The sequence below is a fragment of the Prunus mume genome, linkage group LG7, assembly GCF_029339155.1.
Source record: "Prunus mume cultivar Tortuosa linkage group LG7, ASM2933915v1, whole genome shotgun sequence".
NCBI lineage: Eukaryota > Viridiplantae > Streptophyta > Magnoliopsida > Rosales > Rosaceae > Prunus > Prunus mume.
The window spans coordinates 6,943,447-6,971,424 of record NC_142704.1 but is presented as its reverse complement, the minus strand read 5'-3'; the positions used below and the strand labels follow the sequence as shown (position 1 = coordinate 6,971,424).

Sequence of the window (27,978 nt, the reverse complement as noted above, 5' to 3'; positions counted from 1 at the left end):
AATTTCGATGTCTACTAATCGAATTTTACAATATTAATATAGAATTTACCAAATCAACGACTTACAATTACTCACAAAAAATTCCCATCAAGCAACAACATCTTCAACCTTAATCATCTTCTCTTCTTCTTTAATATTTGATGATCAATTGTTTTTTACTTTACTATAAGCACTTTATTTGATGTGTATATTATATCATTTACAAGGATGTGGCTAGCTGGCTAGATGGGTTCCAGGCAGAGCTTGAGAACCTAACCATTGACCTAACTCTGCTGTTGTTGTTCATTGTACTGGATTCTAATATTATTGAAGGGGACCTCTGTTCCACCAAGTGACTACAAAAACCTTAACCAAGGATACCACCAAACACATTCATTATATATTCAAAGAAGAACAATTCCCAATTTGGTGGAGTATATAATTATTCTCTCTGTACATACAATTTGGTCGAATCATTTGCTGGTTTCTTATGCCATGATGCTGTTGTGAACAAATTAAGTCGCTGTCAGGTCTAATTAAGAGAGTTAATTACTCTTGTCATTGCGCACTACTATCATCCAATCCAGCAAAAGCTTTGGAGTGGATACGTCTGGTTTTATATTGAAGACCTTGTTCCCAACTCGACACGTTATCGTCTTCGTTAGGTTTCAAGTCAAACAGACAGCGTACTAAATAAAATTTACCCAAAGGAGAGAAGATTAATCTCCAATTATATTTTAAATTATCGTTGCACCTGAAGATTATTGATGTTGGGGTGAAAAAAACAAGCCATATTGTTCTTTTTCGATGCAGCTATAGCCATCACTCGGGCCTTATCTCATACTTTTGGAATCATTCATGGGGGAAATATTAGGACACATTACCTAATGTATTGAAAATGAAGCTTCGATGTCCTTGTTTTACAACAATTTATTGCTTTTTAAACTTTGGTGGAGCTTCCAATTATCTTACTTAAGCATAAACAATCAAGTTTCTGAAAAGTGTTTTCTCCAAGAAAATGTTGCTTTCACTTTTGCCCACTAAAAAAATGCATCAAATCAGATGATGACCACTAAAATAATTAAGAGCCAAACGAATTGAATCTGCTAGCTGCTACAAATTTGATAGATTCGACTTCCAAGTTACAAGATTAATCTCCCTCAAGTAGTTGTTGAATCTTTTTGAAATCCTTGTCAAGCCAGTTATCCTAGAGAATAAAGTTATTTATATCATCTTTATTGATATTCTAATTAACGTACCACTGCAAAGATGTGATTCGCTTATATGAGTCCCATCTATGTAAATCTCACTTGTAATATTGAAGATAGTGCACTAGATGATCAGTTGAGATGATACAAATGACAATATTCGACATTGACCTATACAAGGGTTCGATTTCTTTCTACTTCACACAAAGATGGCATCAATCAAATACACAACATGTAAGTTTGTGGCATCAATCACACAAAGTGATGAAAGTGTTTCGGATCATCACACAAAAACACATATATAAGCTGACAAAGACGCATAAAAACACATTATTGGCAAGCAGGGAACACACAGGCAAGCTTTATCCTTCGAAGCAAAGGCTATCTTGTCGCTGCTAAAGGCTATAAGATGGTCATGGCAGTTTAGGAGAAAGGTTTTGAACTTGGAAATCATGAATGATGGATGTAACAATTATTTGAAAGGCCTAGCTTTTTCTTTGGATATTAGAAAACAAGCCAACCAATTGGACCTTATATGATGTATTGTAGCATATTAGGTACTTGCATGCATCATCTCGTCATATTCATTCAAGAATCATAGAAATTAAATTATTAAATTATTTGGACATGCATGCGCATGATGCGAAATGTGTATGGATAAGGCTAGAATTGTTACGACTCTTGACTCATGCTATATAACTAATTTGATCAGCGAATACATGAAAAAGGAAATTGGATGTATGTCTTTGCAGGATTTGGTAATTTATTTAATCAATTGCATTATTGATGAGGTCTCCACGAACCACCCTTAGGCAAGGTTATCCAGTCCACTGCAAATTTTTGGAAAATTGAAAACTTGGTATTAATTTTTAGGAAAATTTACTCATTTCATCCAAGCAACTCACAAGAGAACTGCAGTCAGCCATCCACACATAATAGAGGAAAAAAAATAAAATCATAAATACATAACTTAGCTGTAAATGAATTCTTTACCAAAAGAAAAAAGTTGTAAATTAACAGAAATAGAAAGGAGATACATGAAAGATGGTGGCACGTAGAGATTACTTTGGAATCTCTGGTAGCCCTATTTTTCTTTTTTTGTTTTTTTTGTTTTGCTATATCCCTACCTTCCTATTGTATACTTTGGAATCGTAGACTTATATATAGAGCATTTGCGAGAATAAAGTGCTTCGAATAGGACAATATTTTCATATGTTAAAGTGTTTAATTTTATATGTTAATACTCTTTGGGGATAAAAAGGATATTGTAACAAATTAACACAATAAAAGATGCTCATATGTATCTATGCTGGGTATATGGAATGTTCTGTTTCATCATTCTGTCATTTGAGGGATAACTTTTAGAGTATCTTACGATTTTATTTTTTTTTTTTATTTTATAAATAACAATCCAAACTGTTTATTTTTAAAGTCTTCATTCATAGATCATCATTGCAAAAAATCAAACAAATTGAATCATTAAAGCATTAACTGAGACCAATAAAATCAATAAATATGGCGCTTTAAGAAAGTACTCAAATTTCAATAATTTAATTTAATGTTCAAATGATATCGGATTCAAGTGATTTTTTTGTAGAGATATTAATCTTTGAATGAATATCTACAAACTCGATGGTTTGGATTAGTGAAATACAAAGAGTAGTGAGCTCTACAAGGATGTTCCTCAAATAAACTTATTTGAGGGATCTCTCACCGAAAGCTCTCTCTCTCTCTCTCTCTCTCTCTCTATATATATATAAATATATAATTTTTAAGTAGAGTATTAGGGTAAAGTAGCACTGCCTTTCCTCTTGCGGCCACAAATCTTAAAGATAATATATTCAAATGACATCACGAGCTTAATTAAACAACCAATCAAGTCTCTCTTTTGGGTGGCAAGATAACAACTCAAGGAGGATAAGAACATAAAGTCAATATATAAAACCTGAAATTTTAACTGACCCATAAAATAATGTAATTTACGGAAAAGGAAAAAAAAACTAAAAACAGCAGATCGTTCACCCAAAATGAGATTACGTCTCTAAGAAAATGAATATATCTTTCTCTTTGTTTTATTAAATAGTTAATCCACAATTAGTATTGGAGCTTCTGTGTACGATTTGTGCTTGGCCTCCCAAATCCCACATCGGAAATGAGTTGAGTTGATTTCCGTATAGGACAACCATGAAAGCGTCAGTCGGACAGAAAACCCTCCAACTCAACCATATTTTTAGTTTTATAGAATATTTATTTTATGTTGGTGGATGGTGTGGTCATCAAGTTGTTGCATTTAAAATACAAGGTAGGTTTTTGTTTTTGTTTCTGCAGGTGACATACATATCCTTCTTTGTCTTAATTAGTTAGTTATATATATTATATATAATATATGGGGCTTGAATCCAATTCCTTATAGATTTAGAAGAAGTTGATCTCTTCATGGGTGTAAAGGATATTATGCTCTAATGTTGTCAGGAAAGAAAGAAAGAAAAGCTTTTCACAAGGAGAAATTATTGGATGGTACAATTACGTGATAATATTTTATTGATATTTTCTATTTTAGGATAATATCAACAAATATCCAGTCACGGTCTTATGTGTAGGTTAACCTAGGCTATAGCCCAGGTCATTTGATATTTTATAGCTCAAATTAATACCCCAGACTACCCAAGCAAGTCCCACACACCCCCATCCTACCTAATAAAATCCCATTAACTAACCCCACAAATCATTGTCTCTTGCGCATCAAACCATCCTTTAGCTTAGCCAACCCTTGCTCTTCGCAGCAAACCATCCTTTAGCTTGATTTGTTGAATTATCAAATATGATTTGCAATTAATTTTGGTGTTCTTGCTTGTATCAAATAGAATTTGTTCATAATATAGATAATGAATCAATAATTAGTTATTTTAACTTTGTGAAGACTAGGAAAGGTGTAACTTATATAAGTGTTATTTATATTTGAATTGCATGTTTATTTCTTGACTTTTTTTCTTGCTAGTTTCTATGTACATGTGCTATATGCATTTTGAGGGGTTAGGCTTATTATGTCCCTCTGTGTATTTTTTTTGTAATCAATGAAATTCTCGCCTATCATCAAGTTTTCTATCCTTTTAGCATGTTTGTAAGTAAAGTAAATTTAGCTCACTCCATTTTTAAATCATGGGCCCGTCCCTGTAAATATCTACTATATTTATAATGTGGACGAGTTATACCAAGTGAATATTATACATCTTAATCAAGATTTTCTTATCGCACAATCTTAAATTTTTATGTTGTCAAACTGTTGATAATATAATTGATTTCGCATTAACTCGAGCAAATTCACTTGTCCCATGATTGATACACCACGTCCCATAAAATAATTCATAAAACTTCATAATATGATAAAGTAAGTGGGATGGAGACTTTAAAAATATCTTGGTTTGAGTTGTCCAATTTTATCACATTTTGGTGCATTTGAAGTGCAACATCTTTGCCTCATGTTTTGCTAGACATAAGGTATCGTATCCCGGAATAATTAGGAATATAAGTTCATATGCAATTCCAAATCCATTGAGCAAAGCATTTTCAACAACATATATTCCAAATCTATTGGCATCAGAATCGATCGATCGAGATACTTATCATATCTGTACTCAAATATTCTTACTGTTTATATTATATGGTGCTTCATGCATGCAGGGGCGGAACCACACTAAGAGCTGCAGTGGGCTGTAGCCCAGTGTGGTTTTTTAAGAAAAAAATATAAAACTTATATATATATTTAACTTATTTTCAGTATTAGCCCAGTCAGTGGTGCTGTACAGATTACCTTATTTCCATTTTCAACATTTAAGTAAATGTCTTTGTCATTTTACTTTTATTTATTTTTATATTACTCCATTTACTTAAGTTTACAATGTAAATAAGGAAGTACCCCCCATTTGGATTCAAATAAAAATACTAGAAAATCAAATTCCCACTAAAATCAAAATATGAAAAATCTGTTTTAGTGCAAAATACGATTTAGGCTAAAAATAATGGCTCATTAAGTCAATATATACTTCATACTAAAATCCCATAAAATCAAGTTTTCTTATTTGATGTGTAAGGAATAAAAGCCGCCAAAAATTATCTTAAGAAAATGATTATTTCGAAAACCCATTTTTCATACTTAGTCAATATTTTTACATAAAATAACTTTTCATCTATGATATGAATGCATGAAAGAACCTAAGATCAATCTAGGTAAAAAAATCTTAGATGTTCAATCCACTATGGTGTTAAACCCATATTTGGTTTATGTTAAAACTTATTGAAAATTAGTCTATGGAGCTATGAACTAGCTTGGTTTATATGATTTAATGTTTACTTTTATTTCTAGAAAGACTATAGAAATTGTAAGTACCAAAAAAAAATAATCACTAAATTTTAAAGCTAATAACTTTAGCTAGCCCACTCGTTGAAAAATTTCTGGTTCCGCCCTTGCATGCATGGATATATAGTTATTTGTTTCACACTTTTGTCATAATTCACATCTTCGATTAGGTTTTAAATTATTTATAAATAAATAAAACTAAAATTAATCAAATAGTGGGAGTATATATCCGACCATCTTAAAAAGGTATATAGGATTGGCCAGGCCACTGAGAATAAGTGCAACTTTTCACGAGGAAGTTTGAGGCTACTTTGTCGACATATCAATTCAACCTAGAATTAATGTTTCATTTTAAAAATATATATATATATATATTATATAAGGACAAAAAAACCACTCAACTTTCAAATCAAAGACATGCAAATGTATTGGATTCCTTAGGAAATCTAAAAATAAATAAGGGTATTTTTGTCCATTTTTGCTTCTTTTAAAATTTTTCTCTCTCCTTTTGCTTTTTCCAAAATGTCCCTATTATATATGGCTTGTCGAAACCTTGATCCACGTCATCATCAAAATATTAGTTATGTAAAGATGTAGGATTTCAACACATCACACCCTAGATGATTAAAATGTTGATCATTGTTATGGCTCAAATTGCATCTCACATTTTCTGCCTAGAAAAATTAAGATTAAAATATAATCAAGATTTCTAGAACGTACGGAACGAGGTGGTGAAAGTACCCACCCAACAAAAAAAAAAAAAAAAAAAAAGAAAAAAAAAAAAAGGGATACCAACACTGTATTTTCCGAAATTGACCTCTAAAATGTAAGTCAATAACATATAAGCATTTCTCTCAAATTTTTTGAGAGAATGTGATGGTGATTGTTCCTTTTGTTGCTTTTGCCTTCAACAACTGCTAGTCATCCATGAATGTGGTTCCCATTGTTAATTTTCTAGTAAATCATGTCATAATAGTCTGAAATAAAACTAAAAAACTTAATGGTCCTAAATAAACTAAAAAAGAACTTTTCATCCTAGAGCAAATGGTAAGTTTTTTTTAGTTGTTGAGAAATTTTGGGATTGCATTCATAATTCAGTCAAAAAAGCTACTAACCACAAATGACTAATACAAACTAGCCACAAAAGCCCATTACAATAGCGGAGCAATCTAACATCAAAATTAAGATAATCTTAGGCTCCTCCACTAATGATCACACAGGATCGAAGAAACTATGATATAAGCATTCCAATTAATAGTGCAAACTTGAAACAAAAAAAAAAAGAAAAAGAAAAAGTTTGAAAAAACCAAACCATAATAATACAAATAGAACTCTCACAAAGAAGAGGTGAAAAACTCTCAAAAAAAGAGAGGTGAAAACTACACAGAAAACCTAAAAAGTCTCTACTACTTATTCCAAACATGAAGAAACTGCAAAAAAGATGGTAGTAGAGATCCGACATCGAAACGCAGGTGGAGATTCGACATTGAGACGCATCCGCCTGTGATGAGTGGGGGAAAATCATTATAAAATGAAGACAAATAGGGGAAACCTTTTGTCTATGTATATTGGGGAAAAGAAGAGAATTGAGGAAGGGAGAAATGGAGAGGGGAGGAAGAACAATGGCTTTCCTGCCCCTTCAAAGTGAAAACGGCTTTAGAGTGTTTTTTGAGAGCAAACGGTATTCAAAAGGAAAAATTTGAACTCGAGATATCTAATGTGGGTAAAAATACTCTTAATAACTATAGTTAAAGATCCTCAAAAAAAGAAAAAAAGAAAAAATAGTCTACATACCGAATTGCTAGATGATGAGCTCCTCCAAACAACCAAGCATGAATTTATTATTGTCATAAAATATTTAGCACAAAGATTATTTATAGAACTGTTATAAGAGGACAAAATTCACAATGAAAAGGCCAAATTGTGAATTTACAAATGGTCCAAAGAAAAAAACACAAAAGGAATTTCATGTCGGGAAAAACAAATGTCTATATCATTATCAGTGTGGTGTCAAACGAAAATTCAAGGCTGTTGAGTGGATTACAAATATTGGTTTTCTGAGCCAAATTTTGCATATTGACACGTGTTTCACCTATACGGGTTTGGGTATACTGTTATTCTCTCAAGTACGAAGCCTAACTTGGACATTTCCACTTTCCTAAAACTTCCTTCCTGAATTTCCATCTTTTTAATGGCCTCTTTTGTGACAGCAGAAAAGGCCTTCAGTTGCATGACTCTTTTTGTCTTCCCCTCCCATCTCACAACCACATATTTATACAAAATTAGACCCCAAAAAAAAAATATTTATACAAATTAATCCTCAAAAAACCAAAAAAAAAAAAAAAAAACTCATATTATTTACAAATTCACAAATAAGTACTGAATAACACCAGTTCTGATATTTATTTCACTGTTACAATTTATTTAGGACTACATGGATTATAATTATATATAAAATATCCTGAATTTTTTTTTGGCCAAAATTAGAAAGGGAGATGGGGAAACTCACACATAGGGTTACACTTTAAACAGTAAAGGAATTTGGGTTGTCTTTCTTCAGGCAAATTTTTCAACTTCATACTCAGAAACTATATATAAAATGGGGTTGAGGATTTTATAATTATTGGTTATTTGTAGAAACCTAAACCATAATTTATATATATATATATATATTTTTCCAACCTATGGGCGGTTTGTTTATCTAATTATTATATTTCCCACTGTCCCTCACCCTCTCCCTCTCCCTCTCTCTCTCTCTCTATCAAGTAGTAAGTTTTTATTCCAGTGCTGGGATGGGAGAGTTATATAAGTCTAGTCACCACACACTATCTCAAGCACGCGAAAATCCTTTTTTTTAGAGTTTGTTCCCGAAAATCTCTCTGCTTCTTCCTATTTTGCAATATTGCCTCAGAAGTCAGTAGCTGTTGTTCTGGGTACATTGGAGTGTCAGTCTCTCAGGTTTTGAGTCATTTATCTTTATAAAACTCTGCTCTCAGGTGCTGCAAGCTTATACATTCTCCTTGAGTTCTGAATTTTGTGTGTTTTTCTGCTCCAAAGGGTCTTTCTTGAATAATGTGATTTCAAGTATAGTCTTCTTCTTGGTTCTCTACTCTGTTTGGTTGATTCCCATTTGCTCAAAAGTGTTATAAGTCATTTTTAAGTTAATTCCAATCATGGGGTGTCGCTAATCTTGCTGCATAGAAATCCTTTGTCCAGTTTTGCTAAATTTCAAGTCTTTTCTTTTGTTCTATCAGCAAAAAGAAGTCTTTACTTGTTTGTGAATACCAATTTGCTTCAAATTGTTCTAAGCCATTAAAAGTGCAGTTTCTGATAATGGGTTTTCGCTAATTTGCTTGTTCTTGCTCTGAAAACTTCAATTAATTTTTTATCTTGACTGTGATATTTTCCAGTTAAAGCTCGGAAATTTATACCAAGTATCTGGTGTATTAGCATTCTTATGCTTCTGGCACTATAGGAGGCCTTTTTGATAAGAGAAGGGAGAGGTGATGGATCTAAGCTTTGTCAAAGTTTACCGCTAATTGTGATCTGATCGTATGGAAAGTATCTGCTCATTTCTTTAATTTTGAACTTCTTAATTCACTATGAATTCCGTTCGTTGATCCTTGACTCCTCTAAAATATGGAATCTGAGTAGTTGATTTTACTAATTGATTCTTTTGTTCTTCATAGAAATATATACTACATTCTTTATCGATTCTTTGATATGTAAAGCTCATCTACTGTATTTGGACCCCATTAAGGGTCTATCATACTTCAAAAGTTCAATGAATCAACATTCTTCTTTCCCGCTTGTTTTCCTCCTTCAAAATCCTATGATGATCAAGAGATCTTGCTTTCTCTGCCCCTATATATATTTATATGTCCTAATGCAAATTTAGAAACCATATCAGCCTCTCGAGTACCTTGCAATTTGGATCCGAACTTCCACCTCACTTATTGGCCTGGTTACTTGTATCTCAAACAACAACTAGAAAGGTTTTCATTTCCTTCTTGTTTCCTGAGTATTGGACATATTATGGAAGAAACATTTGTTCCCTTTCGGGGGATAAAGAATGACCTCAAAGGGAGACTTCTGTGCTACAAACAGGATTGGACTGGTGGCTTAAGAGCGGGTATCAGGTTTGTGAATATCTTATTTCTCATTTTTTATATCACAGACAAGATACTAAAATTTTCCCAATCAAAATGATCTGATAAGCATCACAGCTTAGGACCAGCTTTGTTTTCTATCCAAACATATAGTATTTCATATTGGCATTTATTTTACCTTACTGAAGTTATCATAACCATCATCTTCTTTCGTTCAGGATCTTGGCCCCAACAACATACATATTCTTTGCTTCAGCAATTCCAGTTATATCTTTTGGAGAGCAGCTGGAACGAAATACAAGTCGAACAATTCCTTTTTATTTTTCTCTCTTTTTATTGTCAGGGTCCTCATAAAGTTTCTATTTTGGTAGTAATATACTAACAAGTGTTATATGTATTTATATTTACAGATGGAGCCTTGACTGCAGTACAGACTCTTGCATCAACATCACTTTGTGGTGTTATCCACTCGATTTTTGGAGGACAGCCCTTGCTCATACTAGGGGTGGCTGAGCCAACAGTATTGATGTATACATTTATGTTCGACTTTGCTAAGGACCGGAAGGATTTGGGGCAGGAACTCTTTTTAGCCTGGACTGGATGGTATCTCTAGAACACTCTGCACATCTTAATATCACAAAGTATTTGATTTTTTGATGAAACTGAACATTGTTTTTCCTGCATAATGGGCATTTAGGGTATGTGTGTGGACAGCCCTTCTGCTCTTCTTGCTTGCCGTTCTGGGTGCATGCTCCATTATCAATAGGTTTACGCGTATTGCTGGTGAATTATTTGGTCTGCTAATTGCAATGCTTTTTATGCAGCAGGCCATAAAGGTGAGTTTGCTTATAATCCTCCATTATTAATTTATCAATTTGATGTTGGATACAAGAATTCGAAACCTTTTGAGATTTAATTATACATGAATTCCATAAGGGAATTCAGGAACAAAAAATAAGCTAAATATCTAAGATCTCTACACCTACCATTATGCTCTATAACCATTCTTTTAATACTGAACTCAACTTATGAATGTCATTTGACAGGGACTTGTGGAGGAATTTAGCGTACCTAAGAGAGAAAATCCTACTAAGATTGCACTCCAACCTGCTTGGCGGTTCGGCAATGGAATGTTTGCATTAGTTCTGTCATTTGGCCTTCTTTTAACTGCATTGAGAAGCCGTAAAGCTAGATCCTGGCGTTATGGAGCAGGTATGTGGCATTTACTTTCAAGCTCAAGTAAAAAGTTGAAATATCAAGTCATATTCATTGCAGGTTATTGGTTAGAATGCAAATCTTCCTCAGCTTGAAAAATTTAATTGGTGTTCTGAGAGAGATCAATTTTGCACATCTACCGTGTCAACTATGTATCTTAGTAGCTTTTCTGTCTGTCAAATGTAATCGTATCTGTAGGTTGGCTACGGGGATTTATCGCGGATTATGGAGTCCCATTTATGGTTGTTGTTTGGACTGCTGTATCTTACATACCAGTTAATGATGTCCCAAGAGGAATCCCAAGACGACTTTTCAGTCCAAACCCATGGTCTCCTGGTGCATACTCAAATTGGACAGTTGTCAAGGTGGATATTGTAGTGATTGTTTGCCTAATATTTTGTTTCCGTTAGAGTCTAAATTGGTCTTAAAGAGCCAAATTTGTGCTTTCTTGCCTTTAAATCGTAGCTAGGAACTCATGCTGTTTAAGTTGTGCAGGAGATGATGAATGTACCTCCATTATATATAGTTGGAGCATTTATACCAGCAACTATGATTGCTGTGCTCTACTACTTTGATCATAGTGTTGCATCCCAACTTGCCCAACAGAAGGAATTTAATCTAAATAAACCAGCTTCATATCACTATGACCTTCTCCTTCTGGGTTTTCTGGTAAGCTGCTTTCAGACCAGCTCAAATTGAGGTAGATATTTTATGTACCTATATATCGTGAAAGTTTTTCATTGAATTCTGAATTTATTCACTTCCAGGTCATATTATGTGGGCTTCTTGGCATTCCCCCTTCCAATGGAGTAATTCCACAATCTCCAATGCATACAAAAAGCTTAGCTACTCTAAAACATCAGGTATAGTTTGCTGGTAGTGAAACATTCTGATAAGTATATGTGCTTGCATGAATTGTCTTTGGTGTGCATTTGACGTCAAAATATGGATATTATGACTCTAAATACTTGCTTCTCTCTTGTTCTGGATCCCTGGCACACAGACAGGATATTTTTCATATTTTATTTAATAAACACACTTCCATTAAATAAATACATAAAAGTGCATAACAGAGGGCAAGGTGTCCACTGAAACAAAATCTGCTGCTCAACACCAAAGAATAATTTACATTCACCAACGAACATCAAGAAACTAGCATGAATACACTCTAGAATACAGGTGCTGCCCAATCAGAGAAAATAACAGAAAGAAAAATTCCTAAACTCTACACCATTAGAGGATACACATCCAACTAAGTCCAATAGAGGCTGATTCCATTGAAACTTATAATTCAAGTGATATAATCATTGAACAATCTGAAGGCCTTGTTTTTGTACTTCACCGTGTAATTATAGACAGAACAATCAGGATATCATGACCTTAGTGTTTTGACGTGGTTTAATTATTCATCCAGACCGTGTTCCTGCTATTGTTTATTCTCGCTGACAGGACATCTCTCAGTCATTTCTTCTGTTTCATTTTAGTGTGTTTCTGCAATGGTCAATACTTCAATTTATTGTGACTTTGATATCTAAATTAATAGAATGGATCTGTTCTTTTCTTTGGAATAGCTTTTGCGGAATAAGCTTGCATTAACAGCACGAAATAGTATACGCAAAAATTCAAGTTTGAGTCAATTATACCAGAGCATGCAAGAAGCCTACAATCAAATGCAGACTCCACTGGTCTACCAACGTCCACCTGCTTTGGTAAATCTATTTAGACATTATCACTGAACAATTCAGAAGCTTACATCTTTTACTCTTTTCTTGCTAAAATTTGTGCTTCAAACAGGGACTAAAAGAGCTGAAAGAATCCACAGTCCAATTGGCCTCAAGTGCTGGCTACATTGATGCCCCCGTTGATGAGACTGTTTTTGATGTGGATAAGGATATTGATGATCTTTTGCCTATTGAAGTGAAAGAGCAACGCCTCAGCAATCTGCTTCAAGCATTGATGGTCTGTGGTTGTGTAGCTGCTATGCCTTTTTTGAAGAAAATCCCAACCTCTGTTCTTTGGGGATATTTTGCTTTCATGGCGATTGAAAGCTTGCCTGGAAATCAATTTTGGGAGAGGATATTGTTTCTTTTCACTGCTCCAAGTCGAAGATACAAGTAAGTTGATGCTTTCCCTTGTAATTTGCAAATGATTCTATGACCAAATACTCTTCTTCAAATTGTAAGTCAACTGTTATACCTAGACACGCATGATCCATTTCCTATACTTTCAAGCGTCAAATATGGAGTTGTAATACACATTACCATTTTCTTAATCTAAATCATGACTAGTATTATCTTTGAAAATCTGTTAAATGGTAACCACCATCTAACTTGCTAGGGTGCTGGAGAAGTATCATGGAACCTTTCTTGAGACTGTGCCTTTCAAAACAATTGCCACCTTCACCTTGTTCCAGACGGCTTACTTGCTCATGTGTTTTGGCTTAACATGGATCCCAATTGCTGGGGTGCTTTTCCCATTGTTGATCATGCTTCTGGTCCCAGTGCGGCAGTATTTGCTCCCTAAGTTTTTCAAAAGAGCTCACCTTCAAGACCTGGATGCTGCAGAATATGAGGAAGCCCCTACCATTGCTTTCAACATGTCCTTTGAAGTAAGTTGTCTAGATCCTTTCTTCAGTTCAGTTAGACTTGTTAATGTCTCTCTCTGTCTCTCTCTCTTTCCCATTGAGTTGTTCAGGGGTCATATTTGATAACATTATGACATCCTGAATTCATTATCATGATAATAAGCCAGAGCTGGACCTGCTGCCCATCAGAGCCGTATTTGCACCCTTGATAAAATTTGAATGTAGAAAATGTTTACAAACTTTTGATTGATCTACCTGTATGCTGATTCAAAAAAAGCATTTATAGGTGTGTGTGCACTAACAATGCATGCATATGTGCAAAGTTTGGATCAGATGGTTATAAATCCAATTTCGGTTTGATATTAATAGAACATATGGTATTCAGATGCTATCCTAAGCTGCATTTTCTAAGAAATTAGAGTGCTCACTGAAAGCCTTTATTAGGTTATCATTTAAAAGTTCTGTACTGATGCTTTCTATGCATGACAGGATCAGGATCTTCAGTCAAGAATCACAAACATTGATGGTGGGGAGATTCTTGATGAAATTATCACAAGAAGCCGTGGTGAGATCCGCCATACACAGAGCCCAAAAGCATCAAGTTTGACCCCTACTTCACTAGAAGGTATAAAACCTGCTTATAGCCCGCGGACGTCACAGAGAGTATACAGCCCCCATTTAAGTGAACTGAGAGGAGAAAGAAGCCCCCGACAGGGACTTGAAAGAACGCAGACTCCCAGCCCTGGGTCATCTATCCTTGGACAGACCACTCCTGGCTCTTCAAGCTAAAATTCCTATAAGTGTGATTCTGGTGAGATTATTATTGGCAATGGTGCTCGAGAGGTTATGTACTAAGTGTCATCTTTGTCAGTCTGTTTCTAAACCTTGTTTCTAACATATGGTGGACAGAGAAGATGATTACGATAATGGAAATATGTATGATTTTTCGTATTTCAACCAAACGTTAATTATGCAGCCTAAGAAATCCCATAGCCAATCTCTTCCTTCAGTGTTTCCCAAAGTTTTTAGCAACTATGTGTTCTCAAACTATCTGAATTTCAGTTGACCGAAATTTTCAAAAATGAGAATGAGGAATACTCACGGACTTCTGGAAAGTAGTGTTCTGATGTTCTGGAATGTGATGATGATATGATATACGAGATGCTTAAGGTGTGGGAATAAGTTATCCTTTTTACGTTTTTCGAGAATAAAATTATATTCATGCTTGCACCTGCAATGATCTGCAGATTGTTCTGTATAAGACTATACTTCTTAATGCTGGCTGATCAGTTTGTAACTTTGAATATGCTCAGAATCCTCTTTTGTGCTTATCATGCATGCCACTATGATTTTGCAACTCATGTCTGCCACTCAAAGACTTATTGATATGGATAGGAAACAGATTGCATAATAATCCTTTGATGCATGAACTGGTGGATTTAATGCATGCTTAGTCTCCACTACATGATATAATCTACTTTTGACGCCAGCCTGTGTTTTAGACCCAAGTGGTCCTTTTGTTTTGCCTTCCACTTAATTTTATGGGTACTGATAGAGATTGTGAACCCACTTATTAAGGGACCCAGAAGCACTCTACCAAACTAAAATTTCCCATGAAGCTATTGTTGAAGGTTCACTTTTCAGCTGCTAAAGCTAGTAACTTCGTGGAAGGACTTGATTGTGTATGTTGATGTCATAACTGAATGTTAATAATTTTTATCACAAAACCAAATGTTTTTTATTTATTGTCAAACCGCATTGTCTTCATAACTTACACCAACGGGGCAATACAAACACAATAGTTATAAAGGCTAATACAACGGGGCAATACAAATACAATAATTATAAGGGCTAATACAACAACCCAAAAAGGAGTTACAATTACTACCCACAAAGGGGCCACAACCAAAAGAGACGAATATATCAACAACATCAAACTCATACAGTATACCTCCACTCACAGCCACACATGACTTAAAATAGTCTGACAGAAACGAGTCCGGAAAACCAAGTTTAGGTCAACAAATAAATATTGGGGGCCCATTTTCAAAATTAGGGTTTAGTTAATGAGCAAAACCTCTAGATAATAATATATAAAAAATCCTATTCCCTAAATGGGCTTGTTTCCATTTTCAGTCCAAACAAATGCATATTGCCTTCGTTTTGGTGCAAATGCATATTACGAATTTTCAACCAATAGTCTTAAGTCTTAAGTCAATATTCCAGTTTGTACCTGGTCAAACAATAACTCCGAAACAGCAATAATTCCCAAATACTAATTCAAACATTCTCACAGTTACATTGAATTCCAATGTTCATTTCATCAATTCCAGCATATCCTTTGTTTTTAGATGCAAAATATCTACAAGACATGGAAAGAAAGGTCAGCTTGCCTGCCTTGAGCAATAATCCCTTGAAATGCACATTGCCTTCATTTTGGTGCAAATGCATATTGGCGACAATTGCATTTTACGGTTTTAACCCAGAAAAATCGTTTTCCTCTACCGTGTTCGGAAACGACTTGTCGTTTAAAAGAGACGACAGTTTCTCACTCTCACCTGTCAACTGAACACGAACGAGTATAAGGCACAACGGTAAACGCGTAGGAGCAGAGAAGAAGTGAGAAAGAAGCATTGCTCATGAGGCCTGAGATTGTGCTGTTCGGAGACTCAATTACAGAGCAATCCTTCAGATCAGGTGGCTGGGGTGCCGCTCTAGCTGATACTTACTCTCGCAAGGTCTCTCTCTCTCTCTCTCTCTCTCTCTCTCCTGTTAATGTTAATATCGTAAATGTTGGTAACTTTTGGGATGGTGGTGTTGATAGGCTGATGTAAAAGTTCGTGGGTATGGTGGGTACAACACCCGATGGGCATTGTTCTTGATGCAGCACCTCTTCCCTCTGGTATATTCTTTTCTTCATTCTCTACCAATTATGCTGCATCTTCTTCATTTTTGTAAAAGCTTTGTTGGTATGGTTTGGCATTGGCAATCCATTGATTGGCTTTTATCCTTTTTATTTAGTTAATTCAATTGGCTTTTTGTTTTACCTCCTCGTTCCTATTGGTTACATGTCTCATTAAGCATTTGATATTACAAAGTCGAAGTCTTTGTTTTTAAAAAATTTCTTTTATGGTTGTTTATCTACTTAGAATATATATATATTTTTTTTTTCAGGATTTAGTGTTTTACTGATCAACTGGTGGTAATGGTGCTAAGATAGAGGGAAAGAGAGATACTTTGTGTCATTATTGCATACTAGAGCAGAAAATTGTCATGCTTTTTGGAGTAACTTCCACAATCAGTATCTGATAAATCAAGTTATCATGTTGAGATGGTAGATTAGATATTTAATCAGTAAAAGCCTGCGAAGAAAAAAAAAAGTGAGTCTTGGAAGCATATGGGAAAATAGTAGAACTTGATGGAAACAGAAACGTTAATGAAATTGACCATGCCACTATGATGAATATGCAGGATTCTAAAAAGCCTCCTGCTGCTGCCACAATTTTCTTTGGAGCCAATGATGCTGCTATTTTGGGGAGAACAAGTGAACGACAACATGTTCCTGTTGAAGAGTACAAGGAGAATCTCAGAAAAATTGTTCTTCATATGAAGGTTCAACACGTTCCTTTCGCTCATTTATGTCTTTGCCTCTAAGTTTTGTTCTCTGAGAAACCATAAGGGCAACCATCTCTTCCTAAATTCTCCATCATTATCATAATCTCATGTATACCGTTGAGTTTTTAGACCATGTTTAAGGCTACCCAATTCCTTGTGCCTTGTTTTATAAATGGCTAATATTTATCTGGTATAGCATTCTCATCAGACTTGAACTTGCTTGCTCATTGTATATGGGCACTTATTACTTCCCATGAGTTTAGAGTCTGTAATTTCCAGATGTGCTTATACATTCTGCACATGTTTTTCTAAGTGCAACTATTTTCACAGTCAATTATTTGACCCATCTCATTACATATGGTGATTTTGATTGCAGAAGTGTTCTCCTACCATTTTGATTGTGCTTATTACTCCACCACCTGTTGATGAGGATGGGCGTAATAAATATGCCAGGTACGATTTATTCTTCTTCTCATTTCAAAATTGACTACATATACATAACTGTTTTGTTGTTGTTTTTCATCATGTTTATGTGCTTGGCACCTTTACCTTCTTTCATGGTGTCAATTGCACTTTGTTGTCCCCTCCATTATCTCCACAGATCTTTATATGGTGAGGATGCTAGGGAAGAGCCAGAGAGGATGAATGAAGTGACAGGAGTTTATGCAAAGAAGTGCATTGAGCTAGCTGAGGAAATAGGTCTGCGCTCCATCAATCTTTGGTCCAAGTTGCAGGAAACGGAGGGTTGGCAGAAGAAATTTCTGAGGTTTGCCATCTTTGAAGCTTCAACCTGTATAGTTTATTGAATAACTGAACATTTATTGGCTGCAACCAGATTTTCTCTTGCAAAGAATCACTTTTTGTCTAATTAGTACCTTAGATACTGCCTTAAAAGTCAGATCAAGATCATTTTCTTTCCTTGGTTTTCTTCTTTGGAAAAAAAAATTATAGAAGAAGAGGAAAAGCAGATGGGTAGGAGTAGGACTCTGAGGTGTGAAGGCATATGAACATCTAATCAATTGTGTGATTGTTAGAATTGGGATCTAAATTACACGAAGATCATATGTACTGTAATATAGTCTAAGCTTTTGACAGTGTGAGATTGAATAATCTGTCGTAATTTATTTGCTTTCCGTTGCAGTGACGGGTTGCACCTAACACCAGAAGGCAATGCTGTAGTCCACCAAGAAGTTGTAAGAGTTTTCAGGGAAGCATGGTTTTCTGCTGAAGAAATGCCTTATGATTTCCCTCACCACTCAGACATTGATGAGAAGAACCCTGAGAAAGCTTTCCAGCAACGATGTGCATAATATAATTTCGTTGTCTGCTTAAAGTTTTCCAAATTTTCAGAGTCAAATGCTACATTAATATTTACCCTAGAAACACATTGTTTCTGTTGGCGATTGCACTATATACAGCTTTCTATATAGGAAACTTGAAAGCTTTGACTGAATATTTCATCTCTTTTGCATTGAAATCAATTGAGATTGAATTGTGGGTTGTAAACTTGATGCAAACTAAACTCATTCATGTCTCTTTTATACCTTTGATTAAGGGTGATAGTTCCTAAGTTTCTTTTCTCAAAATTTAATCTATAACAGTTGCTACAAGAAGGCAATAAAATGCTTGGCGTTATGTAAACATTTTGCTATTAACAGTGGCGATTAAGTCTAATAACTTTGACATGCTTTTATTGTGTTTCATTACTTACGACCAAGTTTTACCAGTAAATATTCTTCTTAACGACTTTCCTAAATTAACTTCATTAATAAGAGTAAAAACTATTTATTCTAAAGTTTGTCCATGACTTGACTTTCTTTGACCATATACCAAAACATGGAAAAACAAAGTAATTAGCATAACATAACGCCATTACAGTACTTAAGAACTTCATTCAATGGTTTTAATGCAGTTGGAATAAAATCCAACAAAAATTCGAGACCAACAAATAAAAGCCTTAGGGTAAAAAAAAAAAACTAGGCTAAGCAACCATGACCATTAGATGATGGAGAATCAACGGTCATGATCTATCTGTACAATAAATGCTTTTCCTCCCTCACCTATTAAGCAAAGAAGAGTACACTGGAGGACAGCTCCCAAAACAGTAGCTGCCCATTTCCCTGGTACTAAATTTCTACTGCTGAAAAATCTGTAATGGAGCTTAACAAGCTCAGGGAAAACCTTGCCTCCCAAGTTCCACTACTTGTCCCTGACAACTACATGATGAAACTCTACAACATGAAAGATGAGTTTCCCTTTGAAGCTTCGTCATCATCATCAAAGGGTAATTACAATTACCTTCAAGATTTTCACCATCTTGATCACCAGTTTCAGGTTAATGGGTCTTCATCAAATGCCATGTTTGGGGTCCAAAACCCATGTTTTGATCCTTACAATGACACAACTTACACATACGAAGCTTCAACTACAGATGTTAAATTTTATGAGTGTAAGCCTCTTAATGCAGAAACAAATATGGGACATGGTCAAGTCTTGGACAACTTTCAAAGTGGTTCGGGGTACTTGAATTTCCCAACTCACACATCAGATCCACTTGATCATTTGATGGGCTCATCTCATAGGAGTGCAACTAATTTCCTGCCCTTGGATTACCAAGATATTAAACCCATGAATTTTGTGGTGCCAGATGAAGTCTCATGCATTAACAATACAGATCAAAATGGGTATTACAAAAAATTTGGCATGAATGGTAAGAGCAGAGTGTCCACATTAACAAGAGGGTCCACTTACAAAGGTCGGAAGAAGTCAAATGTGGTCAAGGGCCAGTGGACAATTGAAGAAGATAGGTACAAAGATCAAAATTTTAGTTGCAGTAAATCAATATGGCTGCATTTTGGCTAATTTTAGATCTCTGATATTAATTTACTCTTGTATATGGATGTCAAAACAGGCTCTTAATTCAACTGGTTGAACAATATGGAGTGAGAAAATGGTCTCATATTGCTCAAATGTTGCCTGGAAGGATTGGCAAGCAGTGTAGAGAGAGATGGCATAACCACCTAAGGCCTGACATCAAGGTATTCGATTAAAGTCGTCTATGTACTCTAAAAAGTAAAAACTCTTATCTTAATTCCTTTGAAACTAACCGATTAAGATTGATCATCATAAAAACTAGACATGCACCTAGATAATAACATGAAATTGATTTTGGGTTTCCAATATATTGATGACTAATGCTACATCACATTCTTGGATCCGTTTGTAACACACTAGTATAGTTGGGTCTCGTGTCGTGTTTATGAGTGATATGGTGCACAATGTAATATAATAACAAAGCGGGGCAAATGGTTTTATTGCATTTCCTTTCTTCATAAGTTAAATTTTTGCAGAAGGATACGTGGAGTGAGGAGGAGGACAAGATACTGATTCAAGCTCATGCAGAAATAGGAAACAAGTGGGCAGAAATTGCCAAGAGATTGCCTGGGAGGACAGAAAACTCCATCAAGAACCACTGGAATGCAACCAAAAGAAGGCAATATTCGAAGCGAAAATGTCGATCAAAGTACCCAGAGGCTCTCTTCTGCAAGAATACATCAAGAGCTTGAATTTAGACTCAACAGGCAGCAGCACAGGGCGCCAGAGAAAGAACAAGTCAGGCAACAACAATGCCACATCACCAAACAACATGGCCTCCAGCAGCACCAAATCACATACTCAACAGACACAAAACAATGTGGGATTTTCATGCGCAAATGATCGGTTGGTTCCAAACCATGATTTCAACGAGGACCACGATTTTTGTTTCGACGATAACATGTTTCAAGAAGGGTGCAGCATTGATTCTCTCCTTGATGACATCCCTTGTGCTCCTGTTCTCGGTGAGAACAATGGTGATTTTGATGGTAAAATAATGGCCCAAGCTTCTGTTGTTGCTGATGAGGAGAAAGATTTTGAGATGGAGATGCAGGTGGATGTGGATGTGGGTCCAGTGATGGAGAGTAGTGAAGTAAAGAAGGAGCTGGATTTGGTGGAGATGATATCTCAAGTGAACTAAATAAGCTGGTGATTCTATAATACTAATATAACATAATCTTTTGGAACATAAAAATATTTACACACAGATAAATACAGATGTTCTTGGAAGAAAATTTAGAAGAAAGAAAGGAGGGATGTAATTGGATTTGAAGTTATTTTTGGTTGATCTACGTAATACAAAGCTTAATAAATGGGTTAATTAAGCATGAAGTTGAAGAAAAGTACCTTTTTTCTTTCTCATATTATGAATAAGAAGGATATGTGAGTTTGGAATAATATATATACGTACTCATTTTGTACTGATAGCTTTTCTATATGTGAATGGTTTTTGAGTCTATCATGTGTTCTTTCTTGCTGATAGGTAATAATGGTTTTAATTAACTAATTATTAAGTAGGATTTTAAGTGTTTTTGTTTACTGAAGTTATTTTTTAAATATACTCACGAAGTGCAAACATAAGTATGATTAGTGATATAATGTGGAAGCCTACGTTATGTGTGATAAGTTTTCATATAATGGTAATAGTAATCCCACGGTATAAGGTCAGGGATTTTTAATAAATGGAAATTGCATTATGTTTTGTAATTATAGAGATGAAACATGTAGGGGTAAAGATAAAGGAAATTTACAAGCAGAGCGGATGTGCTCCTTACTCCGCACCCAGTGTCGAATTCCCCTTTCCGTAATTTAAATTAGATTAAAATAGATATAGCTTGTATAATAATAAAAAATACAAAGGAAATTCACAAAACTAAAAACCTACTTAAAATTACTTCACAGTTTTTTTTTTTTTTTTTTTTGGGGTTTTACAAAATAACACATTGTCCGTAGGCTTTAGCATATACCATTGGCTAAAACGTTAAGCAAATGGGGCCGGTAAGGGAAATTGAATGTTAGCGTAGCCCATTAGACTAGTAATAGTATCAAGTAAAGATGACTATTGTAACAAGATGTAAAGTTATGGTGAAGCGCTTTGCGGGCTAATTACTAATTATTAATTGTTATATGTAACAAAACTAATGATGACACTTAAAAAGACGTTTTAACATTACAAAAATAATGATTTATTAACAAATCTTTCAATCTTGGCGAACTAACTCAAGATAATTAAGCTAAGAGCAGCACTAATTAAAAAGAAAAGATAATTAATAATAAGCCAATTACAATAAATCTCAGTCCACTATTGTGAAACCTTGATAAGGTTCATCAGATATGGCTAATTCCATGAGATGGTCGGGGCCAATTTCGCCTTCATTGTCGAGGAAGAGCTTGAGCAGATTGTTAGAGAAGCCATTGAGAATGGACACTCCCGGTTGTGTACGAGGCATCAAAATTGTGAATCTATTTCACTCCATTCACCAAATGAAGTATAGCGTATCACATAGACCTAAATTCACTTGGCAAACTTTTTATGTTCTTTCTTTTGGTTAACAAATTTTTTTTATGCTTTAAAATACGTTCTACATTCAAATCGTGAACCCCTGGAAAAATTCAATTACAATTGAAACCCGAAGACAACGGAGGATAGTTCTCATTATGTGGTCCAAATGAAAATTTGAAGAAAAGGAAAAATTACAAGAAAATACCAAAAATGCAAATAGTAAGATCCAAAACACTATTTTGGTTCCCTGCCTGACCTACAATTAATTTGGGAGCAAAATCTCATCATAATACTCAAGCAGTCTTCGGCTTTGCTTTAATGCGCTTCACCCTTGAATACAGGAAAACCCCAGCAAGCGCTACTCCAGTGCCTGCATCATTGTATATCGAAACCAAATTATAAATCCATCATAACATGTTTGCTGTAACTTAAGTCAATATACATCATAAGAAATCAATTTCTACATCTTTTGAAAATCAAGCAGTACAAAGTAACTTTACCAAGAGAGTTAATAGGTGAGACAGGTGTTTTGAAGAAGAGGACAGAGCTCACGATAACCACCACTCGCTTCACACAATTTCCGACAGAGTGGGTAACAGGCGACACCCTCTGCAATATCATATAAGAAACCTGCATGGTTCACCAATAGCCAGCAATTTTCATGAGTACGATGGTGAAAGTAAGAGGAAGCATCATGTGATTGGGAAAATCAAACATTGATCCCAGGAAAGTTTCATATTCAGTTTAAACTGTTCATTTTTTTGCATTTTTTAATTAAATTTAGTACGTCAACAATGAACTGAATGCATCTTTAAAAAACTTCATGAGAAGCCCAAGAAAATTTAAAAAATAAACAACGATAGTTAAACCACAAAACAGAAAAAAGTCTAACCTGCTGATATGCATGGAAGCAGAGTGCAGCAATAAGAGACCTAAAGTATACTTCTTGCACATTCAATCCCTGTAATTGGAGATGAAAAATTAATTAGTTTTGATATAATCAACAATTATCTGCAGCAATCTTTAGCTCTTAAAGATACTCACGGCAGATTGCAGGGCTGCTGGAGTAAATTTCACCCCTTCCATGAAGATAGCCACAGGGGTTAACAAGAAAAAGGACATGACTGTTATTATTGAGAAGAGTGTAATGTTGTCCATATTTTCCTGCTCAAAACAACTGCTGGTTAAGACAATTGCCAATTGAAGACAAATCAAAAACATAAAAATCAAGTAAATGAAAGAAGAATGCAAGATGAAAAAATAATTATGTGCAACTATTTGTCCCATTTTCTACCAATCAGAATTTTCCAACTTCCTACCACCACAAAATAACCAACATAAAAATTATTCATAACATCAATATGGAAAACGTATATTACCTCTTTCTTAACCATGACTTTTTTGCTAAGGACGTTACGAGATTGGTTTGTCAAATTGGAAGCCATAGCACTCCAAAATCCAGCCCTTTTCACAAACAAAACAAAAAAAATTATATCAGACAAACAATAATGGATCTGTATGTCTTGATACATCAGTCACATCTAGATGCTGTGGTTTTTTCTCTCTTCTGTTTTTGGCATTATTTAGAATATGTTGTAGTTTCTTACCAATTAAACGACGCCTCAGTAACTGATGCCAGTCCCACTCCACCAACGATTGGTATCAAGGAAGCAACCACCCAAGGAGTAGGTATCTATATAAGCATTAAGACACAATATCAATTATATGAACCAATTGACAATGAATTGAAAATGGAAGCCATAAAATGCTACAATTGGATTCCCATGTTGGATTATACTTGGATGCCTAGTCATATCTATTCATGCAAATTTTGGAATTTATCAATGCAAGCAATCATTCCTACAGAATTTACCATTGCACCCCAAAAAAAAAAGACTGCTGACAACATACACACATTGAAGAATTATAAAAGATGTGCTGCATATAGAAAGATATTGTGGTGAAAATATTTATGAAATCCTTACCTCCCCGAGAAACATGGCAGAAAGGATAACTGAGAAAAATGGTTCACTAGCTTTGATCGTATGAGTGAATGAGACAGCCACTTTCCCAAGACTCATATTAGTAAAAAGGTTCCCCAAAGTGTGCACCACCGCCAGTGGCAGAATTGCTGCAAGCTGTTGACAAGTTGCTCAAAATAAGAATCACTTAAAGGAAATCAATATATCAAACACTTGACTTAAGCAAACTAGTATCTACCTGTGCACCGCTAACTTTTGGCTTTTTGTAGAGATTCAAACCCCACATACTCAGAACAAGGGCAGTCCCAACAGCAAATTGTATTCCAGTGACAGTTACTGGGTTTGGGAACACCTTCAAGACCTGTGAAGAAGAAGTTTTCGCTAATCATGCTCCATAAATTGCATTTACCAAACACAATCTACGGTTTCACTATATTTGAACTTGCTTTGGCCATAGTATTGGCATAAATTTCCATCCTAACTGTTACAGATTCTCTTTCTATAACCTTTAAAAAAAATACTATGTTTTTAAAATTACATTTCCTTTTATTCAATAATGAATAAAATCCACATTTTTCTTCTTCTTTCACATTTTTTAAGAGAAAAAACAAAGTCAAATATCGAGCAAACTTTCCTGGAAACTTTTTCCGCCAAAGAAAATAGAGTCAAAACAAAATCAAATTAATTGTATCAAAAAAATTGTCACCGTTTGAATTGCAAAACCATTCACGTTCATCCAAAACTACACTAAAATCAACAAATCCGCAGCAATCGCACATTTCCGCAAAATAATAATAATCAGAATCAAATAAACAAACACTACCTGCTTGTTGTAAATATTGAAGTAGATGTTGAATAGGTACCAGAGGCCAAACAACGCCCCGAGCTCAAGCGTTTTAAACATGCTGCTAGACTCAGAGCTCTCCTCAGCGCTCTCTGCAGTAGCCCTGACCTCAAAACGACTCGTTCCGGCATCGGAATCCACTAAAGGCACGGAAGTCCATGGCCTGAGCTTGAAATTAGAAGAAGATGAAGAGAGAGACCAGGATCGGCGAGGTAGAGAAGCAGAGACGGTACCATTCGTAAGAGGCGCGAGATTGTTAGGCTTCGTAGAGGCTGATGCACGTATAGGATCGAATCTAGGGTTCAAAGTTGCGCTCGATTGTCTCCGAGGCTTCGGAAGCCGGAGAGAAGGCGAGAGAGTGAAGGTTGCGCTCTGCATTTCCGATGCTCAGAAGTTGAGATCTGAGATCGAGAGGCCGAGACTGTGCGTGAGAGAGAGAGAGAGAGAGAGAGAGAGAGTACGGAAGGGCTTCGAAGAGTCCGTCGAGGATCGAGGTTGGTTGGCTTTGTCTATACAGAGATCGCTGGAGAGCAGTGTGTATTTGTAAATTGTAACGGAGTCGCAAAAAAAAGAAAAAAAGAAGAAATGGAAATGGAAATAAAATCGCAAGAAATATAATAATTAATAAATAAATAAATAAACAGAGCGGAATCTGAATTTCCGAAATTCCTAAATGTAGGATATTCCTATGCGGCTGAGCAGTTACTTTATTTCTTGAGAAATTTTTTTTCAAATCTCAGTTACAGTTTCTGTGGAATTTAATTTCTTATATGCGAACACATTTATAGCCGTTAAACTGATGAATTTACGTTTTTATATTAAAATATAAATTAATCGTAATACATTGAATTGTGCTTTATGAATTCATACTACAAAAGTATCCAAGTAAATTACACGGGTGAGTTTTGTGTTTGCATCCTGGCATTGTAATCGGACTGCACACGCGTTAGTTCGTTTTGTTTCTAGATAGGGGGTTCTCATGTTTGGGATTATGTTGGAATTGAATGGCTCTTTAATATTCTTGCAGCCAATGTAAATCTTTCTATTCGTTTCTAATAAAATTTTCCAGCAACTTTAACAACAACAACAAAAAAAAGACGAAAAAAAATTACAAGTTTTATTTTATTTTAAATTTTTGTGTGTTTTCCTATCCTTTTGTGTAGTTTTTTTAAAATTATTTTTTATATTATAGTGTTGGTAGGTTGGCTTGCTTTGAGAATTAAGAGTGGCCCAACAACAAAATAATAATTCAGAGTGTGGTGGGGTCTAGTAATTGACGTTTTGGTGGTGGGGGTTAGGCGGCCGGGAAAATTGGATTTCGATTTTTCATCTTTTTGAGTGGGAAAGTCATTACCAACCCGGCAAGTGATTAAAAATACCTAATTTTATTATGAAAAACAAAAAACAAAACCTAATTGCCCAGTTAGTCATGGTTTTGACGAGTGGAGATTGTGAGAGTGATGAGGCGACAGCCAAAGAGTTATTGTCATACCAACCTTGCTGGTCGGAGACTTGGAGTGGCTCCTATGAGTTAGGATTGGTTCATATCAATTTTATTATCATTTACATGATAAGTTTATAAATAGGGCAATGATTTCCCCACTCCTATTTTATCCACTTACACTAAAAAAGGAGTGTAAGTGGATAAAATAGGAGAAAAATGAGTGGGGAAATCACCACTCTATAAATAAACTTGAAAGTGAGGTAAAATATTATTTTAACGAATTCTCAACTAAGGGTGGAACAAGGATTTTTTTTAAATAATTGGCTATAATTGAGTCTTATAATAACCTTCCTTAGTATTCAATTTGGGATCTATATATCTTTGTTCAAATTAAATTATGAGGTTGATTGTTGCTAACAATAACCCAAATTTGATATTTCATTTGTATCTAACATAACCTTCATCAGTGCAAGGAGATTGTATCTCAAATGATTAAGAACTTGCATATCACTTGCATAAAAATACTCCTACATACACCCGCGATCCTAAATTTGATTTCCCCTTCCCAATATCGCTCGCATAAAAATAAAAAATAAAAAGTAACATTCATTGGTATTCAATTTGGAATTCATATATGGGGTTGAATTATATATCATAGCATGGATATTGATGAAAACATCAATTCAACTCAAAGTTGTTTATTACACGTGTTATATGTATGAAATGAGTATTAAAAGATTTATAATTTATGAATTTTTTTTATGGTTATTAACACATATGAAATTTAAATGTGTGAATTTCATGTTACAATTTATATTTGGGTTAATGATAGTTTAGTACTATGTGGTTACACCCTTAAGACATAGCAGTCCCTATCTTCTCAATTTTTACAATTACATATTAAATTTGTTATAATATGGTTCCATCATTAGGGTTTCCATCGGATCTACCGATAGTTGCTTGCGTGACATTTATGGGTCCCATATATATTTTTTAATTATTATTTAGGTGTAATAAAATATTCTTCAATTAAAAAGGCTAGAACAAAAAAACATAAACAAAAAACTCATCAACCCCAAACCACCTATTCCCAACTCCATTGCCCACATGAGGCTAGGGATTGGATTGGAGTTGGGGAAGGGGTGGCTTAGGGTTGATGGTTTTTTTTTTTTGGGGCAATTTTTTTTTTCGTAGCCTTTTTAATTGAAGAATATTTTATTACACCTAAATAATAAAAACAAAAAACAAAAAATATGAGATCCAT

At 34.9% G+C, this 27,978-nt stretch overlaps 4 protein-coding genes across 4 annotated transcripts; 3 read left to right on the top strand and 1 right to left on the bottom strand.

Moving 5' to 3' along the window:
* Positions 1-8,362: 8,362 nt before the first annotated feature.
* LOC103338352 (putative boron transporter 2) lies at positions 8,363-14,567 on the top strand. The gene is made up of 13 exons (XM_016795814.2): positions 8,363-8,502; positions 8,955-9,683; positions 9,872-9,954; positions 10,064-10,256; positions 10,351-10,489; positions 10,700-10,865; positions 11,067-11,233; positions 11,364-11,537; positions 11,636-11,731; positions 12,440-12,577; positions 12,663-12,982; positions 13,206-13,476; positions 13,942-14,567. The coding sequence occupies exons 2-13, from the start codon at positions 9,580-9,582 to the stop codon at positions 14,239-14,241; spliced, it is 2,151 nt and encodes a 716-aa protein (XP_016651300.1). The 5' UTR covers positions 8,363-8,502; positions 8,955-9,579; the 3' UTR covers positions 14,242-14,567.
* A 1,450-nt stretch (positions 14,568-16,017) lies between these two features.
* On the top strand, positions 16,018-18,653 carry LOC103338353 (SGNH hydrolase-type esterase superfamily protein). Its single transcript, XM_008241552.3, has 6 exons — positions 16,018-16,190; positions 16,277-16,354; positions 16,924-17,064; positions 17,444-17,520; positions 17,669-17,833; positions 18,209-18,653. Exons 1-6 carry the CDS (start codon positions 16,092-16,094, stop codon positions 18,375-18,377), a joined length of 729 nt encoding a protein of 242 aa, XP_008239774.1. The 5' UTR covers positions 16,018-16,091; the 3' UTR covers positions 18,378-18,653.
* Positions 18,654-19,221: 568 nt separating this feature from the next.
* On the top strand, positions 19,222-21,225 carry LOC103338376 (transcription factor MYB98-like). The gene is given in 4 exon segments (XM_008241573.2): positions 19,222-19,874; positions 19,979-20,105; positions 20,418-20,589; positions 20,592-21,225. Coding segments are annotated over 4 exon segments (1,443 nt in total). The 3' UTR covers positions 21,083-21,225.
* Positions 21,226-22,516: 1,291 nt separating this feature from the next.
* LOC103338354 (triose phosphate/phosphate translocator, non-green plastid, chloroplastic) lies at positions 22,517-26,043 on the bottom strand. The gene is made up of 9 exons (XM_008241553.3): positions 25,250-26,043; positions 24,665-24,787; positions 24,430-24,582; positions 24,052-24,137; positions 23,824-23,908; positions 23,489-23,608; positions 23,337-23,405; positions 22,945-23,074; positions 22,517-22,814 (listed from the first exon to the last, which is right to left on the bottom strand). The coding sequence occupies exons 1-9, from the start codon at positions 25,646-25,648 to the stop codon at positions 22,738-22,740; spliced, it is 1,242 nt and encodes a 413-aa protein (XP_008239775.1). The 5' UTR covers positions 25,649-26,043; the 3' UTR covers positions 22,517-22,737.
* Between the last annotated feature and the right edge of the window lie 1,935 nt (positions 26,044-27,978).